Source organism: Myiozetetes cayanensis, unplaced genomic scaffold, assembly GCF_022539395.1.
Source record: "Myiozetetes cayanensis isolate MyiCay16 unplaced genomic scaffold, myiCay2020 scf5-8, whole genome shotgun sequence".
In the NCBI taxonomy this organism is placed as follows: Eukaryota; Metazoa; Chordata; class Aves; order Passeriformes; family Tyrannidae; genus Myiozetetes; species Myiozetetes cayanensis.
In genome coordinates this window covers 112,602,472-112,622,294 of record NW_026087742.1, presented here as the reverse complement: position 1 = coordinate 112,622,294, position 19,823 = coordinate 112,602,472, and the positions used below count along the sequence as shown (strand labels likewise).

General features: G+C 44.6%; 1 protein-coding gene across 1 annotated transcript in view; it reads left to right on the top strand.

Annotated features, from left to right (window-relative positions):
- Positions 1-16,578, top strand: part of UMODL1 (uromodulin like 1) — a 36,491-nt gene extending 19,913 nt beyond the window's left edge. The window contains 10 exon segments of the mRNA XM_050332204.1: positions 3,970-4,183; positions 5,680-5,832; positions 7,472-7,917; positions 9,101-9,243; positions 10,392-10,462; positions 10,465-10,627; positions 11,487-11,651; positions 13,562-13,571; positions 14,223-14,310; positions 16,386-16,578. Coding sequence (XP_050188161.1) covers positions 3,970-4,183; positions 5,680-5,832; positions 7,472-7,917; positions 9,101-9,243; positions 10,392-10,462; positions 10,465-10,627; positions 11,487-11,651; positions 13,562-13,571; positions 14,223-14,310; positions 16,386-16,573 — 1,641 coding nt within the window. The 3' untranslated portion in view covers positions 16,574-16,578.
- The last annotated feature ends 3,245 nt before the right edge of the window (positions 16,579-19,823 follow it).

The following is a 19,823-nucleotide window of genomic DNA, read 5'->3' as shown; positions in this document are numbered from 1 at the left end:
CCTCAAGAAAATGGATCAGGAAAAACAAAAGGTTTGAATTGAAAATATATTCTCTGAGGTGCATTGAATTCCTGAGTGGCTGCTGACGTTTTCCCTGGACCTATGGATGGGTGCTCCCAGAAAACCCACCAAACATGCCACAGCCATCCATGGGGTGAGCTTGGCTGCCTGGGTCTGCCACTTCCCTTTTCCTCAAAAAACCCCCAAACATTGGCCTTTTCCTTCCTGTTAAATAGGGTTTAGTGTGGCTTCCACCTGGCCCTGAAAATGGATTTTACCTGCCTCCTGTTTTTCTTGCCTGAGAAAGGGAGCTGGTGTTAATTTTGCTCATGTTCTCTGCCTTTCTTGTGACTCTTCTGGCATTCTGATTTCTCCTGCTCTGCCACTGCTCAGGTTTCCTTTGTGTGCTACAGAAATTGTAGATACAATGACAGACTCAAAGATAATTTGTCTTATGAGAAACCCCCATACTCAAGGGTATTATATACTGAATATTTCTTTCCAGAAAGCTCTCTTTTTCCCCTTTTCTTCTAGCCCTCCTTCATCAAGCATTGTTTTGATAACTCGGGGTGTGGTACCTGTTGTGAAATCCTGAAGCCTTTTGCATAAAGGGTTTTGTAGTGTCACCTAGTGGCTAAATACAAGTACAGTGAATGTCCCCTGACGCTTCAGGCTGCGAGAGGAAAAATAGGAATAAGGACAGAAACAAAACAAACTCTAGAGAGTGAGTCATATGAGGAGAGGCTGAGGCAGCTGGGGGTGTTTAGCCTGGAGAAAAGGAAGCTCGGGGGGGATCTTCTCACTGTCTGCAACTCCCTGAAAGGAGGTTGTAGCCTGGTGGAAGTCAGGCTCTGCTCCCAGGAAGCACTGATAAGACAAGTGGAAACGGCCTCAAGCTGTGCGAGGGGAGGTTCAAGTTGGACATCGGGAAGAATTTGTTCACTGAAAGGGTTGTTAAGCATTGGAAGGGGCTGCCCAGGGAGATGGTGGAGTCCCCGTTCCTGGAGATGTTCAAGAAACTGGACGTGGCACTCAGTGGCCTGGTCTAGTTGACAAGGTGGGGATTGATCAAAGGTTGGACTCAGTCTTGGAGCTCTTTTCCAACCAAAATGATTCTGTGATTCATTCTGTGAAAAAGAAGAACTGAAAAAATAAAATGTTCAGGTTAGGTAAGGAAAGAGGATGAAATCAGGGTGGGCTAAGAGGATGTCACAAGTGTTTGTATTCAATGTCCAGAAGTTCAGACAAAAACTATGACAGATGAAAATTTAGGGCCATCTCCAGAGCTGGATAATGGATAATGGACAAGTCAGGGCTGGGTAATGCACAGCAGGCAGGGCACACAGGTGTGCAAAAGCTGTTATCACCTGGGATGATGCAGAAGAAAATGCACCGGCTCTGTGCGTGGGTGCAAGAGAAACTGTTGGCTCCCAGCACTGACTCCTGCCTTGCCTCTTCCCAAGGCTTTCCCTGGCAGGAGTCACTGCTGGCACCCCTGATCATTACACCACTGGCATGACCTCTGCCCGAAACTCATGGCTGAAGTCCAACCCTCCTGCTCCAGATATTTCTTGCAGAAGTTACATGGAGGAAGAAGCTGTTGGAGGTGGCTGCAGTGTAGCCACCACCTGGCCCCTTAATTCCCTGGAAATCTGAGCTAGGGAAGGGAAGTGAGTCCTTTAGGTCCTCCTAAAGAGAGGACCTAAAGCAAAGCGAGGTGTGGGGAAGAAGTGACTCTCCTGACAGGGCAGCAGTGCCAGCTCTCACCTGGGCTAGTGCTGCCGTCTGCCCTTACAGTGAGGTTGCCCTGCTGCTCTGTGCCTTCCTCTCCAGGGAGCCTGACAGCCACTGGAGAGGGGAGGCAAAGAGTAAATATGCTGAGAAATCACAAAAATGTCAGGTATTTCTTTGGCTGTTTCCATCTCTCTGTGTCCTGAATTGAAGCTGGTGGCTACTGTGTGTATTCCAGGCTCAGGAGGGTTGATAGGGTCAGCATGAGATTTATCTTTCCTGTGCTGCTGGGAGCTGCTGTCTTGCTGTGGACAGTGTCCCCTCGCACTCTTGACAGCAGTTTCTAAGTGCAATTTTAATACTGATAGCTCAGAACAGCCTGTCCTACCTGCCTGATGCAGGCTTGAAAGTTACATCCCACTTTCTACCTGTAAATGTAAAAAGACTTCCCAGACACACGTGAAGGAGATTAAGAAACTCAGAGGATCAGTGAGCATCTCCTGGAGAGAGGGAGAGAAGAAAATATACAATTCTAATGGAAAAATTCAGGACATTGATGGATGGTATCACACAGTCTGGGCTTACCCAGGCACCTGGTCTTCAGGTATGTGCTCTGCCCATGGTTAGATGGCATGCAGATCTCTGTATGTATCTATGTTGTTCCCTGCTTTCCTTTGGGATGTGCAGATAGGGAGTCCAATGCTGTCTTATCAGGCCCCTTTTCTGGGCAACTAAAGGAAAAGGACTGAGGTGAGAACTTGGGGATGTTTACCAGCTTGTCTTCACAGCGAGTTTCTCAGAAACAGTCTGTATTTCTGTGTCTAATGTTTTCTCAAAATATCCTTTAAAGCTGGATTATTATCAGCCTTGTGTCTGGTCTGGTGTTGCTCCCATGAGGTGATGCCATCTGACCTGTGTCTGCTTCTCCTGTGGCTGGTGCTGGAGATGAAGGGGAATGATGCTGGAAATGCAAATGCTGTTGTACATCCCCCCTGGGCTCCTGCATTAGGCCAGGTGCCCTGTCCCATGGAGTGCTCTCCTGTGTGAAGAGGAGGAGATGTTCCCTTGGTTGGCTGCCCTCCAGAGGTGTCCAGCCTTGGAGGGTGGGAAGGGAAGAGGTTGAGCATAAGCTGCAGTGTGTTTAGCTCTTTGAGAGGGGTTGGTGGCTCCATCTGAGCTGGGCAGTGGCCAGGCTGGGCAGCCAAGTTGATGCAAACCCTCACACAGGGCTGTGCTTTCCCATCCCACAGAAAGCAGTCCATCTTCCTGTCCAGCACGGCAAAGGAGGCAGCTTTTGGAGCTGCCCTGACAAGTCATGACTAAGGCTCACTGCACGTTGAAAAAGGTGGCATTTTATTTTTTAGGCCACCAGTGAAGTTCAAGGTGACTGAGCACACTGTGAGTGTTTATTTTATTGATTTCTCTAGACTGACCTAAATTCAGCAGTGATTTGGTGCTGCAAGACTTGGAGGCTGACTGTTCCTTTTTAAAATAGTGCAGAACCATTTATTAGTCCAGCCCTTGGGCTCTCCAGGAGGATCATGAGTCAGGGCTGTGTGCCCTGATGACAGTCAGAATTTGCAGAAAAAATATGACACTCCTCACAGAAGACTTGATTGAAATATTTCTGAAATCAAATTGAAGACTGGGAGGTTCAGCTGCATGGCAGAGCTGATGAAAAGAAACACCTTTCTGTTTTCTTTACACTGGTCTGGGGGCATTTAAAAAGAAGTGTTATTGGCTTGGCTCTGGTGAGAAATCAGATGTGAAGAAAGGCTTGAGGGTGGTCTGCTGTAAGTTGTAACATGCCTGGGCTGTGGGACCCCTCTGAGAGATATATGCAGCGTGGAGTGTCAAGAGCATCTCCACTTCCTTTGGCAGCTCTTCCTCATTTTGGATTTCCCCCTCTCCCTGGAGGCATTTTGAGAGGCAGAACACAGGAACTCCCCTGCAGCCTCCTCCCTCCCTTTCTGTTACCAGAAGCAAGGACCAGTGCCAAATGACAGATGAGATATTTTAATTGCTTGTCTTGTTTAATATTCATGGTTAAACACACACCACATCCTTCAGCTGCTGTAGAATGAAAATGTTATCAAGCAAAAGGTCAGTTTTCTTCTGCCTCCCTCCAGAGGATGGAGCACAACTGAAATGCATAATGCTCTTCTGGGAGCCTACACAGCCTAAAAATTTAATTGCCCCCATGCGTCCATCTCCACGTGCATTTTGTTTTTATTCCAGGTACATAAATCTCTACCCCTCGATGTTCTCCAGCAGGTGGATGCTGGTGTGATTAAAGTGCTGATAACGAGTATTACCAATGGCAGCACGGTGGTAGGTTTCAGTTTAGTGGTTGCAGAGGATGTGGATGTCCACTGTGTCATCACCACTTTTCGGGATGCCTTGGAACACAGCTCCTCCTTCACCATTGACAAGAGCAGCCTCTCCATAAAGGGTAAGGAGCAGCTTGTATCCCGAGAGTTCTTCAGAACTAGGAAGATGATAAATCTGTATCATCTGAAGTGAAAGTATATGTAAAACAGATGGATGAAAAGCCTTTCTCTCTCCTGATATTGCTCCTGTTTATCCATCCAATAAGGTTTTTCAGTTAACATCAATAGATGACATAGGAAATGAGGTACCACTGATCCAAAAGGACAAAACCAACTGGTCTTTTTGTCTATATCTAGAATCAATTTTATGGAGAAGAAGGTAAGGGTATGTTAGATACAGTGGTCACAAATTTTGGGGTTTATAAACTACCAGTGGAAATAGGTCCCTGTACACAGCCAGAACTAGCTCTGTTTAAAAGAACTGAGGAACACATTGCCCTCTGCTTTGCACTGGTAATTTTGCATGTGGTAGAGACCACAAGAAAGCAATAAATGAACATGTGAATTCTTCTTCACTGGGAGCACATGTTTTCCTCACACACTTGTGGATTGGGAGTTCAGGTGAAAACCCACACTTTGCCAACACCAGCACGATGGCTGATGGTACAACTTCTTTTCCTTTATACATCATTTAAATAAGTAGCAAGAAACATTAGTCTCCCGACTAACAGTTGCTGAATTCTACTCACAAGTTCTCTCTGAAAAAAATACCAAATACAAAATCCTTGACATTTTTCCAAAGGATATTGTTAAAACTCTCAGTTAGAATCTATAGCAAAATTACTTCAGCAACATGTTTATGCTCTGCCCTGTGCATCTTTTTTGGTTGTTACACTCACAGCTGTAAATCTGGAAAGTTACAAATCCTGTTAATTAGTAGGATCACAACTATGTCGTGATGGGGCTTGTGGAGTACCTGTCCCCCTTGAACCTGTGGCTAAAACAAGTGGTTTGTGGCAGGGACAGGTCCCCATAGAGCAGGTTCTGCTTTCTGAGTCCCACCTAAGGTGGTATGTCCTTATTTGGTCTGATTTTTTAGACCTTGGGGAGAGAAAGGGAAGTAAAAGCATATTTTGACTTTCAAAAGTGAAAATTTTGGCCAGGTAAAAATTAAGAAAGCAAACAGAATGCAGTTTGGACCGATCACACAACCTTCCTGCTTCACTCATGCTGGGCATTCCCCAACCACCTCTTCAGGAGTGCAAAATGCAGGAATACCTGAGGAAGCCTCCAGGTTGGGAGCATTCCCTTGGGCTGCTGATCAGTTTAGGAGGACAGGAGCAGTGTGTCTGTGTTTAAGCATCAGCTGAGCATCACTGGCAGCCCAGCTCTTGGAGGGGATTTGTCAGTGCCTTGCAATTTTCCCTCTAGGCTGCGCTTCCAGTATCCCACCTCTCCTGGACCCAGCAGCTGCCTGACACACAGGGGTAGAGTATCACACCTAAGGGGTGTGACCTCATCGTGACACCCTGGTGATTTGACTGGTGATATTCCCCAGTGTCTGAACCATCAGATTTTCGTTTATGCACCCTCCAGCTTTGTCTTTCTTCTGCCTAAGTGTGCCACCCAGCAGATTATGATGAATGCACAGGCAAAGAGGACGACTGCTCCCTGGACGCCTCGTGCCGTAACACGCTGGGCTCCTACCAGTGCAGCTGCAAGGAAGGATTCGTGGATGTGCAGCCAGAGAGGCCTGGAAGAAGCTGTGAAGGCAAAAAAGAATATTCATTGCCTAGTGGCTAACTGAATGCTTAGAGATCTGATCTTTGCTAGGTCGTGGTCACACTTGTCACAGGTCTCGTCGTTTTGCCGGGCATTGCTTTGCCTCTTTGTTTTCAGCTGGATTGGGGAAAGCCCTTTAAGTATTTCTGAATGCAATACTCTATCATGATAGTTTACTAGTGAATATTTAATGCTGTGTTTGCGAGGTCCTTTCAACAGTTCTGTTTCTCATGTTTTCCACAAAATTTAGATGGGGTTGTCAAGACTGTTAGTTATGTTCATTAGTATCAGAGGGGACAGAAGAGATAACAGAGAAGGTAACAGGAAGTACTAGATAGGTGGCTTGACCTCTGTATGGCAGGAGGAAGGAAATGTTGGTATTACAAACTGTCTTTTGGTATGAGGTGATTCATCTGGCCTCTCTTCAAGTCACTTGTTAGCTGGTGGCTTCTTCAGCAATTTATATTTGCTTTTGTAACCACATTGATAAGGAACTCTTTCACTGAAGTCACATCAATTTATCAGCTGATACCAACCAGTTCAGTTTTGTTTAACTAAGATAATAAGATCATATTAAGCTTTTGGGATATCCAGCTCTGAAAGAGCTCAGGCTTTTATTTTTCTCCCCCTGTTGCTCAAATCAGGAACTTATTCATTTGGGGCATTTCTCAAAGCTGGGGAGTTCCAGAAGGAAATTTATATATATATATATATATATATTATATATGTATGTGTGCTTGTTTGTGTGTACAGATTTTATATGTTGCTTGGGAAATAGATGCCATTTGTATGTCCAAGCCACTAAAATTATTTAAGAGAAGTTTTGGGCAATGAGACACAGCCTCTGCGTTTCAGTGCAAATGGAGTTTATTATCTTCATGGTCTCTAAGTCAGTGGTGGATGAATAATTAGGATATTTCTACCAGCAAAGAGCCACAGGGTAACCCCAGAGCCTGTGCTGGATGTTTGGTATTCAACAGGCACATTGATTTCAACCTGTGCTTCCTTTTTCCTTCCTTTTCTCCACTTGCTTTCTTCCTGAAACCATTAAAGGTTGCTACCAACACGTTTGTTCAGCTCCCCACTCTCTCTCAGGACGCCAATGTGCAGTGTGGGTCTGCTACAGGAGGTTTGTCCCACACTTCTCCCAAAATGGGTTTTCCAAGTGCTCAAGGTCATATTTTTTGGGTAGCAACTGGTCACAAATGGGGCCAGGTTATTTTTAACAAACTCTACTCCTGTTTATAACCTCACCCAGAACTGTGGAGTCTCCCACAGTACTAAGCAAAAACATATGAACACTTGCTGAGCCACCAACAGTTGGGGATCTCTTGCAAGCACTGATCTTCCAAAAGCTATATATACATGTTTTACACACTAATTATTGCAGCTGTCAGGAAATAAAGCACTTGAGCTTTACTGACAGCCACTGTATGTGTCTTAAAAAAGCCACAGCTTTGGAAGCAAGTAGAGCAGGTTAAAACAAACAAACAAACAAACAAACAAACAAAGAAGCTAGTTTCCTGCCAGTAACTCTGAGTTTCCTCCTTGGAGTTTGCTTTTGCCTTATGAAATCAATCCAAACCTGTAAATTACAACAGTACCTTTATTTTTTTGGCACCCTTCAGCACTTCCTATCAGCCAGAAGGCAACAGTGACGGATAAGAAACCAGTGCACAACCAAGTTTTATCTGTGACATCTTTGCAAACTTCTTCCTCTGCTTCACTGGACTTCTCTGCTGCTGAGCACAAAGCTCTGGAGGACACCATGTTCTCCAGCACGGTGCTGCCTCCTCTCACCAAGGATCCCGTTTCAACTCCTGATGTTTCCCGTCAAGCATCTCCAGCCTCCCTTGCCAAACCTGCCCAGGAGGGTTCCATTAAAGATGCAGTGAGCGTGGTCTGTGGAATAGAGAAGATCGTCCTGGCCATCCAGAAGAGGTTTTTACAGCAGGAGTCCATCCCAGAAGCCTCCCTGTACCTGGGGCAGCCTCACTGCAATGTGAGCAGGAGCAATGGCACTCACGCTGTGCTGCAGGCAGGATGGAGCGACTGCGGCACCGAGGTGGAGACTGTAAGTCCTCTGAGCCAGGGAATGCAAAGAAACACCTTTGGAGACAGAATACACCTTCCTGTGATGGGAAGTTACCTCTCTGTTTGGGATGGGGGCCAAGCACAAAAGAGATGGGGAGTCTTTGAGGTCAGGCAGCAAAACTCAGAGAATCACAGAATATGCTGAGTTGGAAGGGACCTACAAGGATCATCGAGTCCAACCCTTAGCTCTGCACAGGACCCTCCCCAAGAGTCACACCGTGTGCTCCAGAGTATCATCCAAACAGCTTCTTGAGCTCTGTCAGCCTTGGTGCTGTGCCCACTGCCCTGGGGAGCCTGTTCAGTGCCCAGCCACCCTCTGGGGGAAGAACCCTTTCCTAATATCCAACCTAAACCTCCCTTGACACACCTCCAGGCCATTCCCTCGGGTCCACAGAGCAGAGATCAGTGCCTGCCCCTCCTCTTCCCCTCCCAAGGAGGTTGTAACTGCAGTGAGGTCTCCCCTCAGTCTCCTTTTCTCCAGGCTGAACAGACCAAGTGCCCTTGGCTGCTCCTCACACCCCTTCCCCTCAAGACCCTTCACCAACTTCGTTGTCCTCCTTTGGGAGGGTCTCTCCAAACTGAGAGTCACTTCCCATGGCTCTCCAGGCTCCCTTTGCAACTGCCTGAATTTTCTGAGAAGAACTTTCCTTGTCTCATTTTTACAAATACCTCAATTGCTAGCAATTGTGGGGACAGAGAATGATGGCTATCTCCTTGGATCCCAAACCGAAGGCTATGCTCAGACCAGGCCAAAGTACAGAAATTCCCCTCTGGAGCAATGATCATTGCTAAGGAACAATCATTGTCCCGCCCCTGGAGGTGCTTAAGGCCAAGTTGGATTGGGTTCTGAGCAACCTGGTCTAGTGGAAGGAGTCCCTGCCCATGGCAGGGGGTTGGAATGGGATGATCTTTAAGGTCCCTTCCAACCCAAGTCATTCTGTGATTTTATGATTCTATGACACGATAGGAAAGAAAGTGAGGGAGAGTCGAGGATTTTCATTGTCTCACTGTGCAGCAACAGAGATATTCGAGGTTTATTGTGATTTCTGTAGCCAGGAGAATGGAGAATACCCGAGTATTTGGCACTGGTAAGCCTGTAGCTCTGCTGCATCCCTACAAACACCAATGTTCACAAGCTGTACTTTTTTCCTTCTGCGTTGCAGAACACGACTAATACTGTAGTGAAAACCATCCTTCGGAACGACATTCCTACTCAGGGAATAATCCACCACTTGAAAGTTGCCAGTCCCATTCACTGTGTGTTTCAAAACGATGTCTTGGCTTCCTCTGGGTACACTGCAGAAGGGTAAGTAACAACTCCCTCTGCTTTGAAATGCTGCTGTGTGGCTGAGTGCTGCTGCATTGGGAAGGTCCTCAGGGGCTGCAGCTGTGTCCAGTGAAGGTACTTGCAATGCTGAATAGTCTGCCATCCTGGGAGCCCTGTGCTCAGGGGATTCCTGCTATGTGCTTCTCTCCTACTCCACCTAATTTGCTGTTAGATCCAGCAGCCAAAAAGCTTGAGAGGAAAATAAACCTTCCGGAGCCACTGGTGCAGGTTCAGGAATTCAGAATTCCTCACTTCTCTTTGCCTTCCTGGGCAATCCCCTGTAGCAATAACAGCAATTTCCTGCCTTTGGAACATATCAATCACTAATCTTTTTACCTGATGTGTGCCTGCAGACTCCTCTGTGGGTTCTGAGAATGGCAATTTTTAACCCCCACAAATCCTGATTTGGTCAACTTGGAAAAAGAGGAGACACCTAATGCAAATCATGGGTTTTTTTATGGAAGGGCCCATCTTCAAGTTAAATGTAATCAAATCCACACTTCACAGAAGATCAAGCCCATGATCACAGAAAATGTGGCAGCACAAGCTTTGCTCTGATGGGGAATGTTCTCCCTCCATACAAATGCACTTCCCCTCTCTTTCCTGCCACCGTGCTTAAACTATTGGCACCAAATCCACTTTCTGCTTCCTAACCCTGTCCAGACATTGTATTTTCCTTTCTATTCCCCTGCAAAGTCTTTGTCAGGCTCCTTCTCTCTGAGCTCTGTAATTTTCTCATGCCCCTCCCTTACTGTTCAGATTTGTCCCTTATAATTTCTTCTGGCTCTTCTCTTCTGCACTAAGCTTTTACTGTCCTTATTTTGAACTTTCAGAGAACTCGTGGTCTTGTTCCCCTTCTGCTCCACTCAAACCACTCTCTTTGCCCTGTTTGTGTTGCAGGGACATTCTACCCTTTGGATTTTCCCACTTGTGTTTCTGTGCTCTCTGCCTTCCCAACTGGATGCATTTTCCTCCTTTCCCTTTGAACAGTGTCCTGACACCTTGGACTGCAGATAACTCTTCACTGTTTATTTGTTCAAGAGGTGGACAAGCAGCCACTAATTTATGACTTAGAGAAACAGACAGTAAAATCTGTGGTCTTTAAAGGAGGCTCATTGATTTTTCAGGCTTTACACCATCTTTGAGGATTTGCACGGATCCGGACACTTCAGAACAGAAATGCAGCTGTTCATTGGGAACTCCCCATACCAAAAAACTTCAGTGTCTCTGCCAGTGACGATGTGCTGATCGAAGTGGGGATCCAGAGAGGGGACAGCAAGCTCAAGGTGGTTCTCTCTGACTGCTGGGCAACTCCAACTAATAATTCAGTGGATCCCCTCTCATTTGTTTTTATCAGCAACAGGTACAGCAGTGCCACTCACAAATAGCACCTGCCGTGCCTTAGATCTTCCACTGGCACTGACTACTCATGTGTTACATTTTAAATGCCTTTTATGTGTGTTCTCCTCATTCTTATACATGTTCACTTTCCATTTGGACTGGTCACACCTTTGAACAAGAATAGTGGGTGTGAAAAGAGTTCTCAAAAGAACCATGTCATAGCTGTTTGAGCTTCATTGTCTTCCCTATAGTTTTGTCAAGGAATTGTACTTTTGACCCGAGGGTGATTTTGGCAGTCAGCAGTGAAAGAGCATTTGAAAAGTGTGTGCTTTATCTATTTCTCTTTGGTTCAGAGGTTTCTCTGTGGTTTCAGCTTTACCAAGAGCTTATGTGACTTTCATCAATGAAGAAATAGGTCAGTTAATCCCTCACACATGATATTAATGCAGCCTCTGGTAAAAGAGGAGCTTTGTTCCTGTCTGGATCACTAATGTCACCCCAATGTTATACTCCTTGGGCTCACCTGCCATCTTAAAATACAGAATAATCCTTTTGCTGAGTAACAAAACAGATTCCTTTTAACGTGATGATTTTTCAGTCTGTGTTTGGTGAAGCCAAGTTTGGATCCTTCTTTCTGCTACTCTTTCCCTTGTTTTCCAACCCTCCAACCACTTCTCAAATCTATTCTTCTATTTGTTTTCTGTGATAATAAGCAGCAAACACCCCCTTACCATCACTGCCTTGCCAGAGCTGCTTGATGAAGGGTCTGGCTGTGACTTCCTAAAGGAAGGAAAGGCCTTACAACCCAATTCATGTGCTATAACCACAACCTGCCTTCTCTAGCCCTATCTGCTATGCCTGGTTTTTCTCTTCCTTTTCAGCTGTCCCATCCCAAATACATACACCACACTGCTAGAGAATGGGAATTCAAGCAAAGCCCAATTTAAGATGAAAATTTTTTCCTTTGTCAACAATTCTGTGGTTTACTTACACTGCAGAATTCGTATCTGCATGGAGACACCGGGAAGAACCTGCAGGACAGGACAGTAAGTGCTTTGCTATTTTTCTCCCCCCAAAAAATATATTTTTCTCAGTGCCTTATGCTGTCCTGAAATGGAACAGAAGGAGTAATGTTTCAAAACAGGGTTTAAATAGCTCTTGAAGTTTCCTTCATTCTCTGCCGGGAGCAGAGAGGAGTGGGGAAGGACTAAAATGGTATGGAAGCCTCTGCCTTTCTTCCTGTTCCTCCTGCTCATAGTTAAAAAGCTTGCACAGAACTGGGGAACCTGAGAATTGCACCTTCCTCCTCTGAGTAGGGGTGGCTGGAAGGCAATGAAATTAGACTGTTCAGGAAAGTATCAGCTCAGATGGACGTGACACAAAAAAAATGAGCACCCATATTGACAGTGTCAGCAGGAAAAATCAGAGTAAATTGGTTCAGGAAGGCTTTCTGTCCTTTTTTTTTTGATTTTCACCTGGAGATGTGGTGCTTCAGCTGAGACTTTAGGTGCCAGGACAGGAAGCTCAGTGGCATTAAGTTTCTAGGTCTGTGACTCCAATAGAATTTATTAGGGCTTTTTAAAGCCTGATTGCTTTTTAAAGCAATAAACAAAGCAATGTTGTGATAAGAACCGCAGTTTCTAGTTCTCTGTGCTACAAAGCATTGCTTGTTTGACTTCCAAGTAAGTGATACACAGCTTTACCTAAAAATGTGTTGCTACTGTAGAAATAAGAAAAAAAAATGTTTTGCTGATGGCTTTTTTTTTTTTCTCCTTAATAGCAGACAATTGGGAATTCTATTCTTCTGCCAACCTTCCTGGCTCTTTTTCTATGAAGGATGTTTTCATTAGCAGTTTGGTGCTCCTCCATTGTTTACCACTTTCCTCTAGCTCCAAATAACACAGTTTCAGCCCATTATAAAGCAAACAATCTCTTCCTGAGAGATTAAAAATGGCTGCCAGGAGATGCTTGTTTCCTTTCTCTAAGTATAAAGCTTCCTCCAGGTTTAATAAATAAATAATAAATAAATAAAGTAGGGACAGGAAACAAGACTAACAGTGGTAAGATGGCTCCAGTTTTTGCAGTTCAATATGAATATACACGTTAAAAATCAGTGGTTCAGCAACCCCCAGCCTATGCCTTCCTTTGCAGAAGGTGGTGCCCTCCCTGAGTTCACTGTGCCCTGCACAGCTGAGGAGGAATATATCTATATATCTGTACGTCTATGTACATTTTGCTTTCTCCTATGCAAAATTTGCCCCCTTAGACTGAGACCAAACTGTGATGTGGAGAAGACAATCATTAGGCATCTCTACGCAGAGTGACCTTTTTCTTTTACACAGAAAGGAGTGGGAGCTGCAGGAGGTGCAAAGATCAAGGAAAACTGGAGCAAGACGGTGTATTTGGAAATAGTGTAAGAAGGCTGGAAAAGTGTCCAGGGTCTGGGATCTGATCCTCTGATCTGTTACTCTGGAGAGCACTGACTGGCTTCAGGTCAGGTTTGCTTCAGCTCTTTACCCACAGAATTGGGAGTAACGTGTTGTATTATTTCTTCTTACTCAGTCTTTTTTTCCCCCCTTGTTTTCTCAGTGGAAGAGAGGGAGGTGCTCTCGAGTTTGGAGTAAAAAGAAGTAGGCTGGGGTGAAGTGTAGTAAGAAATGAGTCAGAAACATGACTTTGAAAGAGGAGTGGTGTCTGGTGGAACGTGGCTGCTCCGTGGCCATGTGGAACCACAAAATCACTGCCATCAGGGAGCAGCTACATAACCATGTTCTGTAATGGATCCACCCAGCTGGGAGAGCTATTTGAGAGTAGACCAAAGTCACAGACAGATGAGTATTTTTCTGGGGAATGACCCAGTTAAAGACACTGTTTCTGGCATTGGACTGTAGAGGATTTTCAGTGTAACAGGTGGGAACAGGTTCTTGTGTAGACTCTCTTTTATGTGCACTTCCAGGAGAGCCACAGTACTTTTTTAGTAACTCCAGTATGCTTCAGTTCCCATCAGAGAGACCTTTAGGCTGCAACTTAAACCAAAAAGGTGGCAAACAAAGTGAATAGTGCTGTCAAGGAAGTGTGCAGAGGATGAGTGTGCTGAAGCAGCTGCTTCCCAACATTTCACAGGGCGGGGCTTTCAAATTAGTAGTTCCCAGATTATTAATTCACATGTCACTGAAGCTGTGTGTAGCTCCAAAATGACACATGGCTTGGCAGGGGCCTGAAAGTTGCCGCTGCTTTTGGTGGTGATGGTTTTAGCATCTGCTGTGCCTGCCATGTTTGCAAAAACCCTGGCATGTGGAAATAGTGATAAGTTTATTCTCCCATAAGGTTTCTCTAAAACAAACAGAAAGTTAACAAAAAGAAAGGCATTGCCTGTGTGAAATGTCTGGTCACAGCAGTGTTTTCCAGTGTGACTAATTACAGATTTCATACTGATGCCATTCCCTTTGACCTTCCTTTTGGTGCTAATTTCACTTTAACAAAGCACGACATTAAGAAACAAAAAACCCCAGTGAGTGAGAAGAGCACTGGGCCTTCACATGCTCATCAGAAAGCTTTGTATTTTTGGTTAAGTAAGCCCCATTACTTGTTGGAGTTTGATTGATTGATTGTTGCAGAGATGCCACGCCATGGTTCGGTTCCTGAGGGCTGGAGAAGTCGTTGCCACACACAGAACATCCTGGGGACCCCTGTGTAGAGCAGCTGGTGAGTTCTGAGCAGATGCTTGCAAAAAGGGGGGCACACCACAACTATCATTTCAAGATCATTTTTTACCGGCAGAGGAACCTGAAGACCTGTGATTCAAGGTTTTCACGCCCCTCTGCACGTATTCCTGAGGATCAGGTGTTCTTGCTGAAGCCACGTGGCAGTGGGGAGAACCCCGTGCCCTCCGGGGTGAAGTGACTGTCAGGTTGTCAAGGGAATGCAGAAAGGAAGATAAAGTGCTTTGTGCAGCTGTTTGCACAGGGCAGCAAGTGCAGCAACCACGAAATCAAACAGCTATTTCAATTGTGAAGTGTGAAAGCAGCTTCAATCTTTTAGATTGCAATCAGTTTTCCAAGTGTTTACACTGCTGTTAGTCTGCAATTGTACTGAGCTCTGAAGTCCAATATCAGAGGATGTAAGAGATTTTGTTGTTGTGTTTCCTTTGTGTTTCCCTGGCACTGGCTTTGCCACCACGAGAGGAAGTGGCAGAGAGCTCTGCCGATGCACAGCATGTTGGAGGAGAGGTGCAGTACAGGTTAATAGAGAGCAAACAACAGCATTATGTACAAGCAAGGTCTAATTTGTTACGCACCTGCCTCTTCTGCATTTAACCTGAGTGATGTTTTCAAGGGCACCTGTGGTCTGTAATGTTTTCAGTCACCAGGCCTCCTCCAGCCATTTGCATTCGTAACTTATTAATCTAAAACACTCTATGAGAGTATTTGGGCTCGCCAATATCAGAGTTTCAACATGTGGCTGCTGTGAATAGAGAGTTCACAATGTTCTTTTGGACCTAGAAATGGACTCTGACTTAGCATACTGTATTTTTCTTCCTTTACATGCAAATATTGGTCTGATTGAATAGGCCTACAGTGTTCATTTCCGAACCAGTTCTTGTTTTTAAAAAAAACTTAGCAATTAATGCAGCTTGTTTTGTTCTTCAGCTCTTACAACAAGCAGCTCTCCCTCTCCTTTTCCCAGGAGACTTCAATGCTTTTCTAATACTGAAAAAATGACCACTTCCCCAAATGGCCTCTGGTGAGGGGAGCTTGATTTGGGTTGTGCTGCACTGATTCCTAGGCAAAGGTGGCACTACTGGATGTTGTCTCCTATTTCCAGCTTGAACACTCACAAATCATTTCAAGTGTGAGGATAGACCTAGACAGTGATCTACATCTCTGTGTTGAAGGGGACAACATGAATTATGATGCCAGGTAATAACAGATGTAGCTTGTGCAGCAAAACACCAGATAAGCTTTCACTGCTCTGCCTGCACTTGGCCACATCCCCCAGCAAAGGCCACTGCTGCATGTCCTCAGGAAGGCCTGTTCTGTCTGTACCTGGATACAGGCTGCCACTTCCACTGTGCATCTTCTTCTTTATTCCCATGTTTCATACTGAAATTCAGAAATAAGACCGAATATATTACACAGCACTGCTTTGACCTGCCTTTGGAGTGATGCCCTGGGTGTTATGTAGCTTGGACACAGCCATTACACACCTCTGTGGCTGCCAACAGCGCCCTTTGGCCAAAAATCTTGTCTGTAATTGCAGGCATGAATGCAGGAGTATTTATTTGCCTTCTGTGTACCTCAGGTACCACGTAAGTGCTTGGCTAAATAATTGCTGTCCTGAAAATGTAAGCACACAAATAGATGTTTTTGTAGGTGCATCAAACCTTTACAAGTATGAACTGTAAGTACAGGTACAGACACAAAGAGAGGCAGGATTAAGATGGGAGAATGCTTCACCTTCTGAAAGGAAGGCAGCATTTCAAAGAGTCACAAGTGTTAATTCTTTAATTCTTATTTTACTGAAAATCACACTTACGTCTGCAGGGACACCACACTTATATGCAAAAGGGAGAACATGGACTGTCCTCATGACATTTCCGTGAGAATCACCCTCCCCAAAAAGGCTGATACCCTTCTGCATCACAGTTCTGTGCTGGCACGCTGGCTAATTTGTAGGAAAGGCTTATTTCTTCCCCCAGTAAAATATTTAAGAATTTCAAAGCTTTTTTCCTTGCACCTCTTGGTTTTTCATTTTTTTCGTTGGGTTTTTGGTTTTTTCAGCACCTCACTTGAAGAGAGAAAAGGAGGCTGGGATGGGAGTTGGATACATCATCCTCATTGCCCTCGCTGTGGTTGGGTTTGTGCTGGGACTTGTGAGCCTTCTCATTTTCCAGTACCAGCGAAAGATGGGAAGATACAACTTCAGAATCAAGTCTGACAACTTCAGCTACCAAGTGTTCTACGATTAGAGATCCTCAGGTTACCCTGTGTGAGTACTGAATTATGACCAGTTACTTTTTTTTACCTGTTTATCTCCTTCCTGAAATGGTGAAATACTTGTAGATGACCATCCTCTATTTGAGAGGATTTGAACCTGCTGTCCTTTTGGCTGTGGGTGAAGGCCACAGAAGTAAGAAAGAAATTCCTACTGTTCTTGCCTGTTTTCAAAGGCTGCAGGACTACAGAGGGGGAAGACAGCATTGTGTTCTTCATCTTCCTTCTCAGGCAGAGTAAATGACACACCACTTGAAAAGAGCAGTAATAACCATTTCCATAAAAGAAGCACATCACACTTGTTTTTGGACCATGGATTAGCAAAATGAAGGAGAGAAACTTTAGCACTCTCTTTGTAAATTTGCTTCAGAAGTTTTGCCTTTCTGCAATAGTTTGTGTGTGTGGTTTTGTTTGTTTGTTTGTTTGTTTGTTTGTGTGGTTTTTTGATGTGGGTTTTTTTTTTTAGGAAATATTTTTCAAGAAAATAGTGGGATGTTAAACATAAAGAGCTGGAAATATTGATGATGCATAAATGGTGCTCACAAGTGCCTGCAGAGAGTCTGAAAAGATAGCTCTGAGGAGACTTAACCACTGTAGCACATTCTGTCTCTGCAACTTGGGAATTTAACACTTTCCCAGGATACCGTAGGGTTCATCACTTTTTCTGTAAAAATGGGTGTGTTCTAGGAGCTCACCACCATTTGGTTTGCTTGCCTCTTTAAGAGGAGGAGAGAGAGGTGAGAAAGCTGGCAGGCTGAAAAAGAACACCTCACGCTGGTTCTCAGACTCAAGGATGTTTACTGAGGATGGAATTCTGCTCCTGGAAACAGGCTTGTTTGACACTGTTACCAGAGTTAGTCAGCAACCCTTTCCTGGGGGAGACCTCAGGCGTGACAGTGCAGCTGCCATGGCCACAGGAAGTTCACTGGACTCATCCTGATGGCATTTGCAGATAATTTAGTTCGATTCAATAACGCTCAATATAAATCACAGAGAAAGGGCGGGGAACGCTGCACCCCAGCTATCAGCTTGTAAATCTTGAGCAGTGGTCACCATTAGCTCGTTTTCTCCCAGTTTTTTACGTCACACTGATCACACTGGGCAGTCATCCACCCGTGGGCAGCTCCCAGGAGATGGCTGCAGGTGAGGGTGATGCTCTGATGGCTTCCCAAAGGCTGGGCAGGGCTACCTGTTGGAAATCCCAAGGGATGATACCCAGGACTCCGTGGAATAACTCCAGCAGCTGTGCAGTTCCATCAGTGATACAAGTCCCACCATGGAGCCACAAAGGGCATTTTGAGGTTCATTAAGTTAAGGCCTACCTATGAAGCCCCTGAGTCTCTCCACATAGAGAAGAATGGCTTATCTTATATTCATCACCCTGCTCTCCTGAGTGGTCCTGGCTGTTTACAATACCTGATAGCAGTGGGAATTCTGGAGTTGTGCAAACAGGGTGCAGCATAAATGATATTGCCAGGCTCATGATGCTTACACACCACGTTGGAGTCCCAGCTAATGGCTCCTTTTAGAAGCTGGAGCTACTCAGCTCTTCTTTCCTATATATTAACTTTCTTTGGAAGTTATTTGATTTCTCAATCGTGATTAGTTTGTTTTAATTTTTTTTTCTAGGGGGATCATGTCTCATCATATGGAGAACTGAAGCTTGTCTTCGCTCAACATTTGGCTTTCATTGCTCTTCTCAGTAGTGGTCTGTTTGTAGGGTTGCAAAACTGATCCTTCCAGATTAATATCCTACATAAAGGGCTTCTATACCCTCTGGTTTTTTCCCACCTCTTTTTTTCTTAGCAATCCGACTCTTCCCTGGTGTCCTAAGAACTATTAATGACTACAGCTCCAGCTGCAAGTGAATTCTGGCATGTTTTTCCATGGGAAAAATAGAAAGGGAAAAACAAAGACTTCATTATTAAAATTCCAAGATTTGGCTCTCCCACTGTGCCACATCACTATGTGCCCCTCTGAGCATCACTTGTGCCCTTACTATTGACAAGCTGCATGTTTCTATAAATATTCCAGGCAGTGAATCATCAAACCTGCAGAGAAATCTCTTTTTTACTTCGTAATTCACTGTTTACTTAAGGTGAGGTGGAAACTTTGAGCTGCAACAACGTTAAAGACCTAATTGTGCAACGCCTTAAGTATACAGAGAATCTGGAGAACAAGCGTTGGATTTGCCACCAAGTAAGGAAAAGGCACCGTGAATCTGGGGCTAAACCTGCTCAGAGTGTTCTCCAGCACTCTGATTTTGGGATTTGATTGTAAATTCTGTAATCGACAAGGACTCAGTGGAAAAAGATAAGAGAAAAAAGAAACGATTTTTGCTGCTGGCAGCCCGTGGTTACCCAGATAAGTCCATTGGCACCTGTATATTCTGTTAATTAGACCATAATGATTGTGCAGTCAAGCCACAAGTGAGAGCACTCCAATTGCAGCTGAATAGTTTCTGTGCTTGAGCTGAGTTTTGCCTGGCTGCAAGAACATTATTGCAGCAGCAAAGGTTCAGTTTGCGCACTCCATTGGGTACAACAACAGTTTGTTCAGCTGGATAAAGTGGAACAAAAGCATTTTCCACAGTGTAAGCATCTTCTGCAGGATTCTTTCCTGAAGTGGTCCTCTCTGCTGCCCCAAAACTCCACTTCAGGGAGTGTGTTGGAAGATGGAGAGTGAAATGGTGTTGTAACTTGTCCCACCTCCCCTTTGTTCTGTTTGCTGCATGTACTCCTCCCTCACAGTGACAGCCTGCTGTGTCTGAGTCACATCTAATTCAGCAATTTATAGTGAACAAACTGATTCCTCCTCAATACCAGTGGACACCATTATAAATAACTCTTTGTGGAAATTGGTGCTTAACCTGAAGGCATGAACACTTTTAGTAGTCAAAGCAGTTAGGTGCTGATTTTTTGGTACACAATAGAATAGGAAAGTTGCTTTTCTATCCCTCTAGTCCAATTTCTGTCAGGTAATAAGATTAACTTAAAGATTGAAGTCTGGGTAAAAGACTTAAAATGTGGGTAAAAGACTTCCACATTTTGCAGAAGGTGATAATAATGGATCTTAGGGGTTTCATATACACCTTTTAAATACTTAAATACATTTCAGAGTTAGTCATTTGCATTGGGCTTTAGAGTCAAGTGACTCTGTAAGGAGTAAAACACTTTGACTTGTCTTTTCCTTGCTACTATACCAGATCTTGATTGATATATATAT